General features: G+C 45.4%; 1 protein-coding gene across 1 annotated transcript in view; it reads right to left on the reverse strand.

The window, feature by feature from the left end:
* Positions 1-22,355, reverse strand: part of LOC120988980 (Fc receptor-like protein 5) — a 98,772-nt gene that overhangs the window by 39,529 nt on the left and 36,888 nt on the right. Inside the window, exon 5 of the mRNA XM_040416802.1 lies at positions 22,065-22,352. Coding sequence (XP_040272736.1) covers positions 22,065-22,352 — 288 coding nt within the window. The remainder of the gene's footprint in view (positions 1-22,064; positions 22,353-22,355) is intronic.

Genomic DNA, 22,355 nt, shown 5'->3' on the forward strand with positions numbered 1-22,355 from the left:
TATCAGAGACCACATCCGAAGGAATACCATGCAATTTCACAATATTATCCACAAAAATCTGCGCAAGAGTCTTGGCGTTAGGCAGACTAGTTAAAGATATAAAATGAGCCATTTTACTGAAACGGTCAACTACCACCAAAATTACTGTTCTCCCGGAGGAACTCGGCAGATCCGTAATAAAGTCCATAGACAAATGCGTCCAAGGACAAGACGGAATTGACAATGGAAGAAGTGAACCAGCCGGTCGAGTATGAGCAACCTTTGACCTAGCACAGGTCTCACAAGCTGCCACATAATCTTTAATGCTCTTACATAATCCTGGCCACCAGAACCTCCGAGACACCAGATCACAGGTGGACTTACCACCAGGATGTCCAGCAAGGACAGTATCGTGATGTTCCTTGAATACCTTGTATCGCAGGCCTTCAGGAACAAACAACCTCCCTGGGGGACAAGAACCTGGAGCCCCCTCCTGAGCTCCCAACACCTCCATCTCCAATTCGGGGTACATCGCGGAGACCACCACCCCATCAGCTAAAATCGGAGCAGGATCCTCTGAATCACCTCCCCCAGGTAAGCTGCGAGACAAGCAATCCGCCTTGACGTTCTTAACCCCTGGGCGAAAGGTAACCACAAAATTGAACCTGGTAAAAAACAGTGACCATCTGGCCTGTCTAGGGTTCAGACGCTTGGCAGATTGCAAGAAAGCCAAATTCTTATGGTCTGTATATAACGTAACGGGATGAGACGCCCCCTCCAACCAGTAACGCCATTCCTCAAAGGCCAACTTGATAGCCAGCAACTCTCTATCTCCAACATCATAATTCCTCTCGGCGACCGAGAGCTTCTTGGAGAAAAAAGCACACGGGACCCATTTGCCAGGAGATGGACCCTGTGACAGCACCGCACCAACCCCCACTTCAGATGCATCAACCTCCACTACGAATGGCTGAGACACATCAGGCTGCACCAGAATGGGAGCAGACGCAAAACACTCCTTAATAGCCGAAAAGGCCTGCAATGCCTCATCCGACCAGACAGAGACGTCGGCGCCCTTCTTAGTCATATCAGTGAGAGGTCTTACAATGGTAGAATAGTTCGAAATACATTTTCTATAATAATTAGTAAACCCCAGGAACCTCATCAAAGCTTTCTGATTCTCTGGTCGGTCCCACTCCAGAACCGCCCGGACCTTTTCGGGGTCCATACGAAAATCAGAGTCAGAAAGCAGATATCCCAAGAACGGAAGCTCCTGCACCGAAAACAAACATTTCTCCAATTTAGCATATAATTTATTCTCCCGAAGGATCGTCAAGACCTGTCTCACATGATCCTGATGGGTCTTCAGATCAGGAGAGTAAATTAAAATGTCATCCAAATAAACCACCACGAATCTCCCCACCAAATGATGAAAAATATCATGACGAATCGCTGAAATACTGCTGGCACGTTCGTCAACCCAAAAGGCATTACCAGATTCTCAAAATGACCCTCGTGCGTATTGAAGGCCGTTTTCCACTCATCCCCCTCCTTGATTCTGATCAGATTGTAGGCCCCTCTCAAATCCAATTTGGAGAACACCTTGGCTCCAACAATCTGATCAAAAAGGTCAGAGATCAAAGGCAGGGGATATGGATCCCGGACCGTAATGCGTTTCAATTCTCGGAAATCCAAACACGGTCTCAGCGATCCATCCTTTTTTTTTTACAAAGAACAAGCCTACTGCCACCGGAGACTTAGATGACCTAATATGACCTTTTGGCAAACTCTCGGCGATATACTTTCGCATGACCTCTATTTCGAGTTGAGAAAGGTTGTAAAGCCGAGACTTTGGCAACTTAGCCCCTGGGATGAGATTAACTGGACAATCATAGTCATGATGAGGGGGCAATTCCTGAGCCCCACCCTCCGAAAAGACATCCGCAAAATCTGAGAGATACTGAGGTAAAGCCGTAGTGGACACACCAGCGATAGATGTGCCAAGACAATTATCCAAACAAAACTCACTCCAACCAATGATTTGTCTCGCTTGCCAATCTATAATTGGGTTATGTTTAGTCAACCATGGTAACCCCAAAACTATAAGAGCTGGCAAATCCTTCATGACAAAACAAGACATAATCTCAACATGTGAATCACCCAACCTTAAGTGAATACCATGAACAATGTGAGTAAGACTCCTTTGAGAAAGAGGGGAAGAATCAATTGCAAAAACCTGAATCTCTTTTTCTAAAGTGCAAGTACTTAGACACAGATTTTGAAGAAAAAGAGAGTCAATTATGTTTACCCCAGCACCACAGTCAAGGAATACTTCAACAAAAATCTTTCTTGACTTTAGCGCCACCACAGCTGGAAGGAGAAAACGGGAACTGCAGGGAGCTTGCATACCTGCCTGCTCCACCACACCATTCACGCCACCAAGAGTCAGGAAAGTTTTTTTTTTCTTTTTCTCTTCCACCTGCGGTTTAACAAAAGGACAAGCAAAAATAAAATGACCACTTTTCCCACAGTAGTAACACAGTTTGTGCAATTTTCTAAAGTCTCTACTATCAGAACGGCAAGAAACCTTACCCAGCTGCATGGGTTCCTCCGCTACCCCAGAGCTACCTGTAACATCACCCTGGGAAGCAGTAGAGACGAAACCACTCACAGAAGGGATCCCTAGCGCGGAGGGAGCCCTACACCTTTCTCTAATACGTCTATCTAACCGTACTGCTAAAGACATTGCATTCTCCAAAGAATCTGGGTACTCATGAAAAGCAAGGGCATCTTTCAATCTCTCAGATAACCCCTGACAAAACTGACTACGTAACGCCTGATCATTCCACTCTGATTCGGTAGCCCATCTCCTAAACTCAACACAGTAAGCCTCTGCAGTATGTTCATCCTGAAATAAATTACGGAATCTCGATTCCGCCATCGAGACCCGATCTGGGTCATCGTAGATTAATCCCAGGGCCTTAAAAAATTTGTCCACCGACCAGAGGGCCTGAGAACCGGGCGGCAGAGAAAAGGCCCAGGATTGCGCGTCCCCTTTAAGCAGAAAAATGATTATACCTATCCTCTGACTCTCATCACCTGACGACGATGGACGCAGCCGAAAATACAATTTGCAAGACTCTCTAAAACTGATAAAGTCATCCGTACCCCCTGCAAATCGATCAGGAAGAGCCACTTGTGGCTCCACACAAATTTGACCTGCACCTGAAGCCAGATCATTCTGACACCGTGTGACCGAACTACGCAGACCCGCAACCTCTATGGATAATCCCTGCATGCGGTCAACCAGTGCATCAATTGACGCCATCACAAAACCACAGAGTAATGGCAGTCACAGTATGGCGGGTTATAATGTCACGGCGGACGGGGAACTCAGACACACAGATAAACCAACAACCAGGCTCTAGGCGAGAAGCAGGGGAAGGGTCACCTCCTAGCCAAACCCTGACCTCTTTCCCTGCACTGCTCAGCCCACATTCAGACCTTGAAGGTAGGAATGATGTGTCCTCGTGCCTGGGCTAAAACACCCTAGATTCCCTGAGATGGTGAAAAGGGGAAAAGGAGCAGCCTGCTCGCACAGAACCTGGATGGGAAAGATGACACAAACACAACTTAGACAGCAATCAACAAAAACTGAAACAACACTTATCTTTTCTGAGCTGGAACAGACAACCTTCCTTCCTTGCTTCCAAGGCCAGACTGATTTCTATAACTCGCTCAGTACACTGGACTAGAGTGATATTTAAACCAATGACCCCACCCAGTGCACCTGATGGGAGGCGGGTCCAGCACGACTCCAATACAAAACAAAACTAAACACGTGCTGCTATTCTGGCCGACCTCCACACATAGTCAGAGCAGGGCATGACAGGTTTACAAAGAATGGTGTGAAAAGGGAAAAACATCCAGTATGCGGCAGTCCTGTGGGCAAAAATGCCTTGTGGATGCTAGAGGTCAGAGGAGAATGGGCCGACTGATTCAAGCTGATAGAAGAGCAACGTTGACTGAAATAACCACTCGTTACAACCGAGGTATGCAGCAAAGTATTTGTGAAGCCACAACACGCACAACCTTGAGGCGGATGGGCTACAACAGCAGAAGACCTCACCGGGTACCACTCATCTCCACTACAAATAGGAAAAAGAGGCTACAATTTGCACGAGCTCACCAAAATTGGACTGTTGAAGACTGGAAAAATGTTGCCTGGTCTGATGAGTCTCGATTTCTGTTGAGACATTCAAATGGTAGAGTCCGAATTTGGCGTAAACAGAATGAGAACATACATCCATCCTCTGATGGCTACTTCCAGCAGGATAATGCACCATGTCACAAAGCTCGAATCATTTCAAATTGGTTTCTTGAACATGACAATGAGTTCACTGTACTAAAATGGCCCCCACAGTCACCAGATCTCAACCCAATAGAGCATCTTTGGGATGTGGTGGAACGGGAGCTTCGTGCCCTGGATGTGCATCCCTCAAATCTCCATCAACTGCAAGATGCTATCCTATCAATATGGGCCAACATTTCTAAAGAATGCTATCAGCACCTTGTTGAGTCAATGCCACATAGAATTAAGGCAGTTCTAAAGGCAAAAGGGGGTCCAACACCGTATTAGTATGGTGTTCCTAATAATTCTTTAGGTGAGTGTAGTTCTACCACCTTGCAAATTAGTAGTCAGACTGCTCAGTCAGTACTGCGTACAGTTACATAAGTTTCAAGTAAGGCTGGGTTCACACGAGCGTGTCCGGATTAGGTCCCGGTGTGTTGCGGCAAACCCGCGCGAGAAGGAATGCAATTGCAGTCAGTTTTGACTGCGATTGCGTTCCGATGTTCAGTTTTTATCGCGCGGGTGCAATGTTTTTTGCACGCACGTGATAAAAAACCGACTTTGGTACCCAGACCCGAACTTCTTCACAGAAGTTCGGGCTTGGGATCGGTGTTCTGTAGATTGTATTATTTTCCCTTATAACATGGTTATAAGGGAAAATAATAGCATTCTGAATACAGAATGCATAGTAGGTGATCAATTGAGGGTTAAAAAAATAAAAAAATTAACTCACCTCCTTCGCGTAGTTCCCGGTCTCTTCTTTACTTCTTTAATGATGAGCTGTCGGCTAAAAGACCCAGGGCCGTTTCTTGGGGCGGGCGGGCCGGGCAGCCGCCCGGGGCGCTGTCAGAAGGGGGGCGCCGGCGGGGCACAGCAGGAGATGAGCGCTGCGCTTCCATTGTGGAAGCGCTCACTCATCTCCAAAGTCATCTCATCTGTATCGCCGTCCTCAGGACGGCGATACAAATGTCTGTAATGCGGCAGGGCAGGGAGAGGTGTGTCCCCTCCCTGTTCCTCTGATAGGCTGCCAGCACTAGGCCAGCAGCCTATCAGAGGCCGGTCGCGGCGCGATGACGTCATCGCGCCGCCAGAGCCAACGAGGGACACATCCCGGAAGAGGCCTGCATCGCATCCTGGAGGAGGTAAGTATAAGTTTATTATTATTTTTTTATATGTAAAAATCACAATCCTGGCACATAAGGGGGGCTGCTGGGCTGGCACAGACATAAGGGGGGCTGCTGGCACATAAGGGGGGATACTGGCTACTGGCACTTAAGCGGGGCTGCTGGCACATAAGGGGGGCTGCTGGGCTGGAACAGACATAAGGGGGGCTGCTGGCACATATGGGGGGCTACTGGCACATAAGGGGGGCTACTGGCACATAAGGGGGGCTTCTGGCACAGACAGGAGGCTGCTGGCACAGACATAAGGGGGGCTGCTGGCACATAAGGGGGGCTACTGGCACATAAGGGGGGCTACTGGCAAATAAGGGGGGCTTCTGGCACAGACAGGAGGCTGCTGGCACAGACATAAGGAGGGCTGCTGGCACATAAGGGGGGCTACTGGCTACTGGCACATAAGGGGGGCTACTGGCAAATAAGGGATAAGGGGGGATACTGGCACATAAGGGGGGCTACTGGCACATAAGGGGGGCCACTGGCACATGATAGGAGGCTACTGGCACATAAGGGGGGGGCTACTGGCACTTGATAGGGGGGCTACTGGCACATGATAGGGGGGCTACTGGCCCTTGATAGGGGGGCTACTGGCACATGATAGGGGGGCTACTGGCCCTTGATAGGGGGGCTACTGACACATGATAGGGGGCTACTGGCACATGATAGGGGGGCTACTGGCACATGATAGGGGGGCTACTGGCACATGATAGGGGGGCTACTGGCACATGATAAGGGGGCTACTGGCACATGATAGGGGGGCTACTGGCACATGATAGGGGGGCTACTGGCACATGATAGGGGGGCACTCAGGCTACTGGCACATGATGGTGGGGGGCTCTTATTAATGGCACATGATTGGGGGGCATCTATGGGGGCACATCTTACTGGCACATCATTTGGGGGCACATCTTACTGGTACATGATTGGGGGGCATCTATTGGGGCACTTATTACTGGCACATTATTGGGTGGCACTATAGGGACATCTACATAGGCTGAAAAGAAGGGGAATTTTATATGGGGGCTCTGTATAGGGGCATTTTATACTGGGACACATTATGGTGGGTACTATGGGGAAGGGGGGAGGAGTACTATGGGGTCATCTATTTTATATTGGCACATTATGGGAACATTAGCTCAACTGGGGGCATTACAAGGGGGTATGTTTTGCACATTATAAGGAGAATTATTACTACTGGGGGGGCATTATGGTGGGCTTTATTACTCCCCCATGGTATGACCCCCTAGTAGCAGCACCAGCCTCTCTCTGCTCTGCTATCCCTCTGCCCCTCAATCCTTATTATGAAATCTTTCTCATTAGGATAAAACACATCAGCTCCACCGAGCCCCCGGCCAAAGTGTGGAAGTGGCGTCCGAGATCCCCAAGGGCCAAGCCAAGTAACTGTAAGTTTTCATGTGAAATATATTTATGTTATACACACATAGCCTACACTGTGCCACACAATATACAGTATACCTCTACACTATGTAGGGGTTAGGCTCCATTTCACACGTCCGCAAAATTGGTTCGCATCCGTTCCGCAATTTTGCGGAACGGGTGCAGACCCATTCATTCTCTATGGGGACGAAATGGATGCGGACAGCACACAGTGTGCTGTCTGCATCCGCAATTGCGGAGCGCGGCCCCGATCTTCGGGTCCGCAGCTCCGCAAAAGATAGAGCATGTCCTATTCTTGTCCGCAGCTGCGGACAAGAATAGGCATTTCTATAGGGGTGTCGGGCGGGTGTGTTGTGGACCCGCAATTTGCATAAAAAAAAATATATATATATATATATATATATGGTGAGACGGTTGCAAGTACTCTTCTGATATGATTTTATCGAGCAGTTTTTTTGACACTCGCCCTGAGAGAAATTTTACCTAGAAACTGCACTGAAAAGACCTTTGGTGACGTCAGATCACATGCTCCAATCACATGGTACATAACCACGGTGATGGACCATGTGATTGGAGCATGTGATCTGACGTCACCAAAGGTCCTTTAGCCGACAGCTCATCAGAAGAGACTGGGAACTACGCGATCAAGAGGAGAAGGTGAGTTAATTTGTTTATTTTTTTTTAACCCCTCCAGCGCTATTTTACTATGCGTTCTGTTTTCAGAATGCTATTATTTTCCCTTATAACCATGTTATAAGGGAAAATAATACAGTGAATAGACTGTCACCTAGCAACCATGCGTGAAAATTGCACCGCATCTGCACTTACTTGCGGATGCTTGCGATTTTCACGCAACCCCATTCACTTCTATGGGGCCTGCGTTGCGTGAAAAACGCAGAATATAGAGCATGCTGCGATTTTCACGCAACGCACAAGTGATGCGTGAAAATCATCGCTCATCTGAACAGCCCCATAGAAATGAATGGGTCCGGATTCAGTGCGGGTGCAATGCGTTCACCTACCGCATTGCACCCGGGCGGAAAATCTCGCCCGTGTGAACGCAGCCTAAGACAAAGCAGAGCTTGAGCAGATTCTAAGGATAGGAGTACAAGTAATTAATGGAATGAGTGGAAAAGTTATCAAAATTGGCGTTATTGAGTTAAGAAAATATCTATGAGGAAATATATTAAAAAATAGATGTAAATATATTGAAGGTCCATATGGATGCAATGATTTATTTATACCCAGGAATATATAAGGAGGAATTTACTATATCTAGAGAAAAAAACTTGGTGTCTACATTGTAATAGAAGATTCTTCAGTGAGATGTTCAGGCCTTGATAAAGTGTTAGATTACTGGAAGTGGGTTGTTGATCTCTGTTGATTATGGCTGGCAAGTAAGATTTTGTTCCTTTACTGAAGTATAAGGCACAACAATAATTTTTGTGCTCTGATCATTGGTTGTTAAATGTGACCTCTGGATTGTAGGTTGATCACCCCTGAACTGGATGTGTTTATGTCTTCTTTCAACATTACTATGCCAGTAAATGAGAACATTTTCTGTTATATCTAGTGGATGAAAACCTGTACAGGCTCAGTCCTATTTCAGCATCACCTGTATAAAAAAAAATCAACAGAAGTTGCAAAATCTCAGCTAGTTTGCCAATCGGTGTCCTGACTGTTTAGGTCACAAGCATTGCCTACAATAGATACAACTGTATTTATTTTTCAGAACTAGATATATATAGCTAGCAAATACAGTCAGGTCCATAAATATCACAAATCTTACATTTTTGGCTCCATACACCACAACAATGGATTTGAAATGAAACAAACAAGATGTGCTTTAACTGCAGACTGTCAGCTTTAATTTGAGGGTATTTACATCCAAATCAGGTGAACAGTGTAGGAATTACAACAGTTTGCATATGTGCCTCCCACTTGTTAAGGGACCAAAAGTAATGGGACAGATTATAATCATAAATCAAACTTTCACTTTGTAATACTTGGTTGCAAATTCTTTGCAGTCAATTACAGCCTGAAATCTGGAACACATAGACATCACCAGACGTTAGGTTTTATCCCTGGTGATGCTCTGCCAGGGCTCTACTGCAACTGTCTTTAGTTCCTGCTTGTTCTTGGGGCATTTTCCCTTCATTTTTGTCTTCAGCAAGTGAAATGCATGTTCAATCGGATTCAGGTCAGGTGATTGACTTGGCCATTGCATAACATTCCACTTCTTTCCCTTAAAAAACTCTTTGGTTGCTTTTGCAGTATGCTTTGGGTCATTGTCCATCTGCACTGTGAAGCACCGTCCAATGAGTTCTGAAGCATTTGGCTGAATATGAGCAGATAATATTGCCCGAAACACTACTGAATTCATCCTGCTGCTTTTGTCAGCAGTCACATCATCAATAAATACAAGAGAACCAGTTCCATTGGCAGCCATACATGCCCACGCCATGACACTACCACCACCATGCTTCACTGATGAGGTGGTATGCTTAGGATCATGAGCAGTTCCTTTCCTTCTCCATACTCTTCTCTCCCATCACTCTGGTACAAGTTGATCTTGGTCTCATCTGTCCATAGGATGTTGTTCTAGAACTGTGAAGGCTATTTTAGATGTCGTTTGGCAAACTCTAATCTGGACTACCTGTTTTTGAGGCTCACCAATGGTTTACATCTTGTGGTGAAACCTCTGTATTCACTCTGGTGAAGTCTTCTCTTGATAGTTGACTTTGACACACATACCCCTACCTCCTGGAGAGTATTCTTGATCTGGCCAACTGTTGTGAAGGGTGTTTTCTTTACCAGAGAAAGAATTCTTCGGTTGACCACCACAGTTGTTTTCTGTGGTCTTCCGGGTCTTTTGGTGTTTCTGAACTCACTGGTGCGTTCCTTCTTTTTAAGAATGTTCCAAACAGTTGTTTTGGCCACGCCTAATCTTTCTCTCTGATGGGTTTGTTTTGTTTTTTCAGCCTAATGATGGCTTGCTTCACTGATAGTGATAGCTTTTTGGATCTCATCTTGAGAGTTGACAGTAACAGATTCCAAATGCAAATAGCACACTTGAAATGAACTCTGGACCTTTTATCTGCTCATTGTAATTGGGATAATGAGGGAATAACACACACCTGGCAATGGTGTGTGTTAGAAAAAAAATACTTTTTTGGCAATCTACAACATCTGTATTAGTCAGTGTGTAATTTAAGGTAGAAATACACCCATCATTTTGTGGGGTTTGAAAAACACACTTTTTTTTTTCCAAAAAAGAGTATTTTCCAGATATGGAAGTGTTAAATTCAAGTTTAATATATGCAGCTTTCATATTCTGTTAGCAAAAAATGACTTTTTTTTTGCAATCTACAACATCTGTATTAGTCAGTGTGCAATTTAAGGTAGAAATACAAACATCATTTTCTGGGGTTTGAAAAACTCACTTTTTTGACAAAAAACACTATTTTCAGGCCTTGCAGCATCAGCACGTGTGAAATTACAGGCTTATATACTGCTGTCAAATTCAGTTTTTAAACAAACATTCATTTGGTCATAAAAAATTTAGTTGGCAGCCTTTGATGCAGATGTCATTGTGCGATACACACTTAATACATTTGGGTTACATTCAGAGATTTTAAATACCGCCATTTGGTGCACCAATATTGAATTCAGGCCTACACTGGTTCAGGCCCTGTGAGATACACGCTCTACATACAGGGGTTTGAATTAGACATTTGAAATACAGCCATTTGTAATACAGCCATTTTGTGCAAAGATATATTTACTGCAGGCCTACATTGGTTCCGGGCGTGTGTGATCCCCCCTATATATACACAGGGGTTTGAATTAGGCATTTGAAATACAGCCATTTCAAATTCAGCCATTTTGTGCAAAGATATATTTACTTCATGCCTACAGAGGTTTAGGCCCTCTGAGATACCACCTCTACATACAGGGGTTTGAATTAGGCATTTGAAATACAGCCATTTCAAATACAGCCATTTTGTGCAAAGAAATATTTAATTGAGGCCTAGTCTGGTTTAGGCTGTGTGAGATACACCCTTTACATACTGTCGTTCTTTTCTACTATTAATTAAACACCCATTTAGGGCAAGATCCTAAATTAAAAAAATATGAGGAGAGCGTCAAATAAGGGACGTGGCCCAGGTCGTGGTGCTGCTGGCGGAGCTCCTGTTGCAGGGAGAGGACGTAGTCGATCTGTGCCAGCTACCTGCACAATTGAAACCCCTTCCTCAGGTGTGAGTAGGCGACAAAACCTGCAGCGGTATTTGGTCGGGCCTAATGCTGCTCTACGAATGGTGAGGCCTGAACAAGTACAGGCGATAGTAGATTGGGTTGCTGACAGTGGATACAGTTCCTTCACATTGTCTCCGACCCAGTCTCCTGCTGAAAGACCACAGTTGGCACCTGCAGCCGATGTCCATCAGTTTTTCACCTCACCCCCTTGCAAATCAGCCAAGCAGTCTTAGCCCCAAGTCATGCAGCAGTCTCTTCTGCTTTTTGATGACTCTGTTAGCAGGGTTTCCCACGGCCATCCACCTAGCTCTGCCCCAGAAGTGGAAGATATTGAGTGCACCGATGCCCAACCACTTATTTTTCAAGATGAGTTCATGGGAGGACCATCGCAGCACGTCTCGGATGATGACGAAACACAGGTGCCAACTGCTGGGGCTTTCGAAAGTGCGCAGACCGACAAGGAAGTCAGGGGTGAAGACTGGGTGGAAGATGATGTGCATGACGATGAGGTCCTCGACCACACATGGAATTATGGTCATGCGAGTTACCGATGTAGTTCGGAGGAAGAGGCGGTGGTTGCACAGAGCCACCAGCACAGCAGAAGAGGAAGCAGGGTGCAAAAGCGGAGCGGCCGTCCCCTAGACAGTAGGCCTGCTACTGCCCACCGCAGTAAGGGACCATGCACACCAAAGCCAGCTCCAAGGAGTTCCCTGGCGTGGCAGTTCTTCAGACAATGTGCTGATGACAAGACACAAGTGGTTTGCATGCTGTGCGATCAGAGCCTGAAGCGAGGCATAAACGTTCTCAACCTAAGCACAACCTGCATGACCAGGCATTTAAGTGCAAAGTGCGAGCTGCAGTGGAGTAAACACCTCAAAAACCAAGAAAGGTCTGTGGCTCCTCCTGCTTCCTCTTCTGCTGCAGTCGCGGCCTCTTCATCCACCTCTGGAGTGACAGTGCCACCTGGCACCCCACAAACAGAGGCTCTGCCAGCAACAACAACACCTGGGTCACCAAGCATCTCCACAATGTCCCACGCAAGCGTTCAAGCTCTCCATATCCCAAATGCTGTAGAGGAAGAGGAAGTACCCTCCTACCCACCCGCGATCCCTAGCCCAGAATGCCAGAATTTCTAAATTACTTTCCTTTGAAATGCTGTCATTCCGTCTGGTGGAGATGGATAGTTTTAAAGGCCTTATGGCGGTGGCTGTCCCACAGTACGTCGTGCCCAGCCGCCACTACTTTTTAAGACGAGCCATCCCTTCCCTGCACAACCAAGTAGGGGACAAAATCAGGTGTGCACTGCGCAATGCCATCTGTGGCAAGGTGCACCTGACTACGGATACGTGGACCAGTAAGCACGGTCAGGGCCGTTATATCTCCATAACAGCACAATGGGTAAATTCAGTGGCGGCTGGGCCTGAGGCGGATAGCAGTTTGGCGCATGTCCTTCCACCACCGAGGATTGCAGGGCGCTACAGTTTGCCTCCTGTTGCTTCCTCGTCCTACTCTGCTTCCTCATCCTCTACCAGCTCCTCATCCGGTCAGCGTAACACCTTCACCACCAACTTCAGCACAGCCAGGGGTAAACGACAGCAGGCAGTTTTAAAACTTATCTGATTGGGGGACAAACCCCACACCGCGCAGGAGCTGTGGACGGGCCTTGAACAACAGACTGATGAGTGGTTTGTGCCAGTCAGCCTCAAGCCCGGCCTAGTGGTGTGCGATAATGGGTGAAATCTCGTAGCAGCTCTGGGACTAGCCGGTTTGACGCACATCCCTTGCCTGGCGCATGTGCTGAGATTCCTTAAAAATTACCCCGACATGTCAGAGCTGCTGCATAAAGTGCGGGCCACCTGTGCACGCTTTAGGCATTCTCACCCTGCTGCTGCTCGCCTGTCAGCGCTGCAGCGTAACTTCGGCCTTCCCGCTCACCGCCTCATATGCGACGTGCCCACAAGATTAGACAGGTAAAAAAACAAAAACATTTGTCAGTTACATTTTAGGGTCAAATTCACCAATTTTTGGGTGTAATATACCCCACCTCTACCTAGTTGACAGCTTAATAAATTTCAATAATTTTTATTTTACATTTTCGGATGACAATAAACAATTGTTTTCTGTCATAGACCCCTGCTCTACCAAGTAGACAGGTTAATTAATTTCTGTAATTTTTCTGTTACATTCTTGGGTTGACATTATACAATTTTAGACGTGAATAAACCCCTGCTCTGCATAGGTGACAGGGAATAAAATTTCTGAAATGCTTCTTTAATTGATGCGCGCCACCTCCTTTGATTCAATGCTTAAACTTAAGCATGTTGTACCACATTTAAGCTTCAATACTTTGTCCCACATTTCCACTTTACTCTTTTGGTCAACATTTGCACCTCAATAGCTTTTCCCACAATTCCGCTTGACTCTTTTGGCCCACATTTGGGCTTCTGTAATTTGTCCCACATTTGCGCCTCAATAACTTTTCACACATTTCTTCTTGATCCCAAATTTTTAAAAAAAATTTATCTCCCTTAAATTTTGTCTCTTTTTCTCACGCTCCCTCTCCGGCCTGGAACCCTGATTCACCGCCACCCGTAATTTCCATGGTAGGCGCATAAAAGAACATCGAAAGTTGATAGAGCAGATATCAAATTGGATTGTGAACATCACGGGGACGTGCGACATGGTGGGTGGGGCAGTAAGTATGCACACGCCTACACAAACTAACTGACAGGGGTCAGCCCCTGCAACTTCTGGGTCTCCAAATTGGGCACATGGCCTGAGCTTGCCCTTTACGCCTTGGAGGTGCTGGCCTGCTCTGCAGCCGGTGTATTGTCTGAACGTGTGTTTAGCACGAATGGAGGGTTATATTTCCCAATGTTTTGGGGTGTACCCTAATTTAAAAAATAAAAATAAATTTAAAACCAAAAAGCAGTGTAGGCTACCTCCTCCTCCTCCACCGCCACTTCCACCTACACCGCCACATCCACCACCTCCTCAACCTCCTTCTCCATATGGACCTGGTCCTCCTAGATCAAGATTATTATTTTTTATTTTTACGTATTTTATGTTATTTTAAGTCATTTTCCTATCCACATTTGTTTGCAGAGTACTTGCCATTCTCTTAACCACATTTTGATTACATTTGCAGCCCTCTAGCCCTTTCCATTACATTTCTGCAGCCATTTTAGCGCTCAAAAGTTCGGGTCCCCATTGACTTCAATGGGGTTCAGGGTTAAGTTCGGTTCAAGTTCGGGTCTTGAACTCGAACTTTTTTCCGATGTTCGGACGAACCCGTCGAACCCGAACATCCAGGTGTCCGTTCAACTCTATTCCTGAGATATTTCTCAAAAAATGCAGTAGCCAATTGAAGCCTGGTCACATGACCCTTATCAGCCAATAGAAGCTTGCAGGCTCTTAGTCTACACATTCACACAGTTTTACACCAGGTTTCCATATCAACCCAGCCATTTTTCTTCACTGATGTAGGTCAGCTTTAAATGGGCAGGGCCCTGTGGATGACACTGTTAAGTGAGCGGAGTGCTGTGGAGGTCACATTCCAGGGGCAGGTAGTGTGGCCTTTCAGGCCACCCTCAAAAGATGGACTTAAAAACCCCACCCCGAGGTCCCACTAAGCCATGCCCCGACCCGGTTAGGCCACTCCTCCTCCCACTCCGCAACCGACGGGGATTGAAAAAATTAAGGTAAAAATAAACTTCTGTCAGCTGCAGGGGTGGTAGGGAGGGTGACTTTGTCCCTGCAGCTCATGCTTAGACAGCACAGTGCTGCTGTCTGAGAGTGAGCTGTTCAAAAGGACATCCATGTGTCCATTCAGGCCCTGTTCTGGACGGAGGACAGGGAGTCCGAAAGCAAGACTGTCCAGCCTAAAACCGGACCTCTGGCCACCCTAGGGGACGTTCCGCTATGGAAGTCAGTGTTAAGGGGCAGATTGCTGTAGAGGCCACAGGGGCAGGGAATGGTGGAGGTCACAGTTAAGGCGATGGTCCGCTATGGAGGTAAGTGTTAAGGGGCGTGGTTATGTAGAGGTCACTGTTAAGGGGGAAAGGTGTTGTGGAGGTTACATTTTAAGGGAATGGAGCTCTGTGGAGATCACTGTTAAGGGGGCGGATTATTGTTGAAATCACTGTTAACAAGTCGGGGTACTAGGGAGGTTACTAATAAAGGGATGGCCGCCGTGGAGGTCACTGTTTAATGGGAGGCCGATGTGGAGGTCACTGTTAAAGGGGCGGGGTACTGTAGATGTCACTGTTATAGTGGATATTGTCGATATCTTTTAACGACACACACAAACATTAAATGAAATTGATGAAATATACCCGTCCAAAGCTGGGTCCTTCTGCTAATATATATATTTTTATATATATATATATATATATATATATATATATATATATATAGTTATACACTCAACCAAAGTTGTAAAACTTGTCATTTAAACAGGGATTAAAGGGCTTTTCCATTAATTACAGTGGTGCCTGAAAGTTTGTGAATCCTTCAGAATGATCTATATTTCTGCATAAATGTGACATCTGATTTTCTAAAAGTACTAAAAGTGAATAAAGATAATTAAATAAAAAATGTGTCAAAATATAAGTCATTTATTTATTGAAGAAAGTGATTTGATATCACGTCTGTGAGTGACAAAAGTATGTGAACCTTTAGGATTAACAGATAATTTAAAGGTGAAATTCAGGTGTTTTCAATCAATGGGATGACAATCAAGTGTGAGTGGGAGATCTGTTGATAGATCAGGGATCTCTCAAAGTCTTATCTTCACAACACGTTTGTGGAAATGTATCATAGCACAAACAAAAGATATTTCCAAGGACCTGAGAAGAGGAGTTGATGATGCTCATCAAGAGTTAAGCAAATTCAAGGCCATTGTTGGTCAGTGACTGGTGTTGATCGAATCGAAGTGAAACAAATTGAATTTGATCCAAATTTCAGGAAAACTTTGATTCACAATGAATACGAATTTCCTCTTGCTTCGTTCTAACAAATAAATTTTCTTCTAAAATGGCGGCTACATATGTTACAAAGGGAAAGTAAGAAGCCCAGGAAGGAAATATAACCCATAATGCTGTGCAGCCAGCCAATCAGCCATCCGCTATGATGTAACAGCCCTATAAAAATCCTAATGCCGCCCGCTTTCTGCCATTTTACAGTGAACTGAGCATAGGGACAGATGTGCCAAATACTAGGGACAGATCTTGCATAGGGACAGTGTAAGGACAGTGTAGGGAGATCGTAGGGAGAGTTTTTAGACACTGTAGGGAGAGCATAGGAAGAGCATAAGGAGACTGTAGGGACAGTGCAGTGACAGTGCAGGCTCTGTGTAATCACCCTCTGCATCTTAGTTCACTGCTGTGCCATTCATTCTAATCTGTTCTGTTATACATAGACTGTGTATCAGTCTTAATCTCAACAGCCAGTCTAATATATAGGCGTGTGTACCTAGTTAATCTGTTGCGCCTTTAATAATAAATCTGTTCAGTTATACTTAGACATATGGTGCATCAGACTCATTGTCAACAGGTGGTGTAATATAGGCATGGTTATATAGTTAATCTGCTGGGCAATTTATATTTAATCTGTTGTAGTCGGTTGGTTGCTGCCTCAGCGCCCCATCGCCCATCCTCACGAAGGTCTAACCGGGGGAACTCTGTGAGCTCACGCTCCACTGCCATGACTGCTGGAGGTGGGGTGAGGGGCCAGGAGCAGCACCAGCTCAATCAGCAGCAACTTAATTAACTCTTAAGTCTCTGATGAGCACTTTTCTTCACCTGCCTAGTGAAGAGACCACTCAGCAGCGGCAGCATGACATGGAGCAGAACCTGAACCAGCAGGTGGTGTCATATAACCTGTCAACCGAGATCCAAGATCCTCTGAACTAATGGGCAGCCTACTTGTGGCCGCCTCTAGCCGAGTTTGCCCTGAGCAAGCTTTCTTGTCTGGCCAGTAGTGTGGCATCAGAGCGGGTGTTTAGTCCCGCGAGTGGCATAGTTACCCCACAGAGAACTTGCCTTTCAACCCAAAATGTTGAGAGACACCGGTGCTTGATACAACAGACTAGATAATTCTGGCAGTAATGATCTGATTGTAGTGTATGGTCACACCAGAACATGGTGACAAATAACCTGTTACTTCTGCCCATGTCCTGCTGCCACTATTATTGTGACCCTTCATGCTGTTACCACCCTCACTACTCTTTTACGGGGACGCTTTTTTGAATCTTTATGCTGTTGCCACCCTCACCAATCTGTTATGGGGCCACTAATGTTCCTGTTTGGCCATGTTGACATCACTGTTTATTCTTCTGTTCTTCTGATCTGTCAGAAGAACATAAAAATAACCACAAAAAAAAGTCCTGTCGTTTCAGAATCCAGAAGGCTTCTATCACATGGTCAGTATTTTACATCAAGATTTGATCATGATTTGGAAGTCAAAAGCAGGAGTGTGTCTGAAACACAGAAGAAATGCAAATTTTTCCATCACATGTTATCTCTGTTTTGGACCCACTCCTGTTTTGCCTTACCAATACTGATCAAATGGTGACCAAATACTGATGGTGTGAAGATGGATGCTCAAACTACAGGATCCACAGGATATTTTGGGACGTTCTTCTGACGTATCAGAAGAACGGAAAAATAAACTGTGATGTTAACACAGCCTTACTGCTGACACCCTCCCTACTGTCATGGGGGCACTCCTTGAATTTTGGGCCACTGCACAGTTAAATCCACGTCGATAAATTAGAGCTGGCTCTAATATTGACCTGTAAGGTGGAGTTCCCACTTCTGTTATTTGGTCACTTATTTCCATCACCAATTGTGAGGCAAATTCAGAAGCCAAGCATACTCTTTGATTATGTATCAAGAATAGATCTGCACCTGTGGTTTTGACCTCCACCTGCTTTGGGCTGACAATTACTGACCAAAAAAAATGAAGCGTGAACTATGCCTAATAGTGACACAGAGTCATTCTACACCTAACAGAAGGGATTCAAATGCATGTGTTTGCACTGCCATAACATAACTTTATTGGCGCTGCTTCCATGTCCTTATTTTGTTTCATTAAAGAGTCATTGGGAGACCTTCCGGGGTGAGCAGTGTTTCTTTCTTTTTTTTTTGCTTTACTAAAGGATTTTGTATGCTTTTTTTTGTTTAGCTAGGGGTTAGCTAGGAATATTGGTGGCCTGCACGATGATGTGCACAGCCATGTATGTGGTATTCCTGTCATTTAGACTGCAGGCTGGGATCGACCGGATTTAACACTCTTTATGATGAATTAATTTGGATCAAAGCAATTTTTTCAAAATATTTTGGCGAACCGACTAAATCGACCAGAAAGGACTAGCTATGCATGTTGCTGCGCTGCACAGTGATGTACACCAGGATATATTTTCCCTAAAGTTTAACTGCAGGCTGAGATCGACCTGATTTAACGCTCTTTATGATGAATTAATTTGGATCGAAGCAATTTTTTCTAAATATTTTGGCGAACCGACTAAATTGAATTTTTGAAAACTTCACTCATCTCTATTAGTCAGCCACACCCAAGGAGTGGTTGACCAACAATGAAAAACATCAAGGAGTATTAGGCTAGGGCTACACAATGATATTTATATATAGACTATCATTATAAAAATTGTCGCGCGTCATTGGCTAGGGCTAGGGCAACACTGTGACATTTTGTAGCGTGACTGATTGATTTTAACTATTGAACTAGAGCTCCAGTCGACAGGACTGCAGCTGTAGTTCAATAGTTAAAATCAATCAGTGTAGCCCTAGCCTAATAGTCCAAGAGGTTGTAAAGGAACCCAAGGTATCCTTTAAGCAATTAAAGGCCTTTCTCACATTAGCTAATGTTAATGTTCATGAGTCCATTATCAGGAGGACACTGAATAACAATGGTGTGCATGACATGTGCTGCCCGTGACCGCATTTGCGGATGCAATACACGGGCGCCGTTCTGTGGGCATTCCGCATCACGGATGCGGACCTATTCACTTCAATGGGTCCGCAAATCCGGAAATGCGGAATGGTGCGGAACGGAAGCACGGAATGGAACCTTACGGAAGCACTATGGTGAACATGTCCTATCTTTTTGTGGAACGGGTGGATCGTGAACCCATTAAAGTGAATGGGTCCGCAATCCGCTGCGGCTGCCCCACGGTTGGTGTTCGTGCATTGCGGCCCGCAATTTGCGAGCCGCAGCACAGCCACGGGGCGCACACGTTCGTGTGCAAGAGGCCTAACAAGGAGAATGCCACTGCTGCCTGTATAAATATCACATTTCAAGCCAAGACGATTGAAAAAATGTTTTGTGAATGGGTGAGACCAAAATAGACATTTTTTATTTAAATGAGAAGTGTTATGTTTGGAGAAAAATCTCATCCCATCTGTAGAATACAATAGTGGTGATATCATAGTTAGGGCCAATTTTGCTGTGTCTGAGTCAGGACCGCTTGCTATCATTGATGAAACTGGGGAATTCGGAATTATACCTGCAAATCGTAAAGGAAAATGTCAGGACATCTGTCCATGAGCTGAATCTCAAGAGAATGTAGGTCATGCAGCAAGCTGACCCTATGTGCAAAAATCGTTCTACCAAAGAATGGTTAAGGAAGAAGTTAAGAATTTCACCCTCGGTATTACAATAACATGATACACTGCTGGAGGGGACCACACACAAGCCATGAGTTCCTCTCTCAAGAACTGGGAAAGCTGAGTGAGAACCTATGACCCCCCCCCCCCCCCCCCCCAATCACACACACACACACAAGAGCAGGGACCCATGATCGATGAATATAACTTTATAATGTTTTATTTAGGCTACTTTCAAATATGTGATTTCCTTTCCGGTTTTGAGATCAGGCAGAGGATCTCCTAAGGACACCGATACAGTTGAATATTGAGAGGGGTTTTTCCTTTCTATGCACTTTCTCTGTACAGAGGCACCCGGGCCCCCCTTAGCCCTCTGCGTCTGGGGCACATGTTCCGCCTGCCCAGACTCACAATGCCCCTGGTGAATGGAAGGAAACCTACGAACATAACAGAGTTGGAGCTGTTTTATATTGAGAAATGGACATGGCAACCTCTTCATACAGAAAAAAATAACTATTGGGCAACACCTGGAAGGTGGGATGTCAGGGGACACTCGAGGGAGGAGGCCCGAGTTGGGTGGACAGGCCAAGGCCTATGGTGCACTTAATCTGCAGCTGCTCACTTTACCTATGCCCTCTTGCCTGCATTGCTATTGAAAGATTCATACATACTGCTCTCAACCACACCAGTCCTGTGTGGCTCCCATTCCTCTATTTTTGAGTCTCCAGCTTGCTTTCTTCCAGTGAGCTGCCATTGACTGGCTTCGGTGGTGATATATTCCCAAGAGAACAGGAGCCAGAACACTGGATATCATGGCAGGAAGCAGGTTCTGTAAGCATGGATGTTTCAATAGGCGATGTAGGCTACAAGGCATAGGTAAAATGAATATAATTACTGGAAAACCCTTTAATCTTTTACACAGGCTAATTATCAGGAAGAGAGTTTATACAAACGCTCATCCCTGATAATCTGCCAGATAATCCATCCATGTAAAAGGACCCTAAGGCCAAGTTCACACGAACGTGTGTGACCCGTGCCTGTGCTTTGGAAAATAGCGGGCCACAGTGCACAATCGCCGACCGTAGGTCAGCCGCATCGGATCGCGGTCCCATTCACTTTAATGGGTCCGCGATCCGCCCGTTCCGCTAAAAGATAGGACATGTTCTATATTTTTGCGGAACGGAAGTATGGGACGTAACCCCACGGAAGCACTCCATAGTGCTTCCGAGGCGTCCCGTCCCGTGCGGCCGTTCCGCGATTCCAGATTTGCGGACCCATTGAAGTGAATGGGTCTGCATCCGTGATGCGGAATGCGCACGGAACTGTGGCCGTGTATTGCGGCCCGCGATTTGCGGGCTGCAATACGGCCACGGATCACACACGTTCGTGTGAACTTAGCCTTACAGATGAAATCTCATCAGTGTATCATCTGTATTGCATCGGTGTTACTGATCAGAAATACTGACCTTGAGAGAAGGACCGACACTCACTTAGTAGTTGAATCTTATTTCTGTTATTGTCACATGGATACAATATAGTGATGCATTTTTGGCCCTTACAAGAGCCTTCTTCAAACATACAAGATGTAGAACACGTGTCTCTATATTGTATCCATGTGACAGTAAAAGAAATAAGATTCAACTACCAAGTGTCCTACTCTCAGAATTAACCTGTGGGATGCCTTCCCTTGACACATGCACCATGCCATCCATGAAGTGCCAACTGAAACTCCTGGCACATAAATACTGTCTTCTAGGCAGGAAATTGAACTACATCAGAAATAAGATACTTTGAAAAATGGATGCAATATGGCTGAAATACTGATACAATACAGATCAAATATGGATGCAACTGTATTTTAATAACTCTTCCAGAGACGTCATTGGGAATTGAATGGACGGATGAAAGTAGTGCATGCTAGGGATAGATGAAATACTATGAAAAATATGTTCATGTGAAAGTGACCTCAGAGATATAGTTATATGCTTCTTATAAATACAGTATTTTTTGGACGATAAGACTCACTTTTTTAGCAAGAAAAACGCTTGCTAAAAAGCGTCTTATAGTTATCAATCAGGGTTCTACAGCAGTTTAAGATCCCTCTGGCTGCTTCTGACTGTGTATTTAACATGTGTTGCAGTCTTGTGCATGTATACCATGCATGCCAGAGAGCTGTGTGTGTGCGTGCTAGTATAATGTCGCGGCCATGGATAAAGTTAATGAAATACTTATATAACGATCATTGGCAAGATTATAACATAGATCATGACCCCTCACCTATTACATAAAGCTCTTTTGTAGGACTCTGAGTGGATGGGATCTCTCTGTTGCTTTTTGGGCTCCAGTACATACAAGTATACTCGGCTTCATCTTCTTTCGTGATGTTCTGCAATGTGTAGATTCCTCTGTGTGATGACGGCCCTTTCAATTGCTCTCCCTCCTTGTAGAAGCGATACAGAGTAACATAAACTGGTGAAGGAGCTTCACATTCCATGGTTAGGTTTTCTCCATTTATAAATGTTCCGTAGGAAGGCTGGAACTTCAACAACGGGGAACTAGATAAAGCTG

Source organism: Bufo bufo, chromosome 2 (assembly GCF_905171765.1).
Source record: "Bufo bufo chromosome 2, aBufBuf1.1, whole genome shotgun sequence".
NCBI lineage: Eukaryota > Metazoa > Chordata > Amphibia > Anura > Bufonidae > Bufo > Bufo bufo.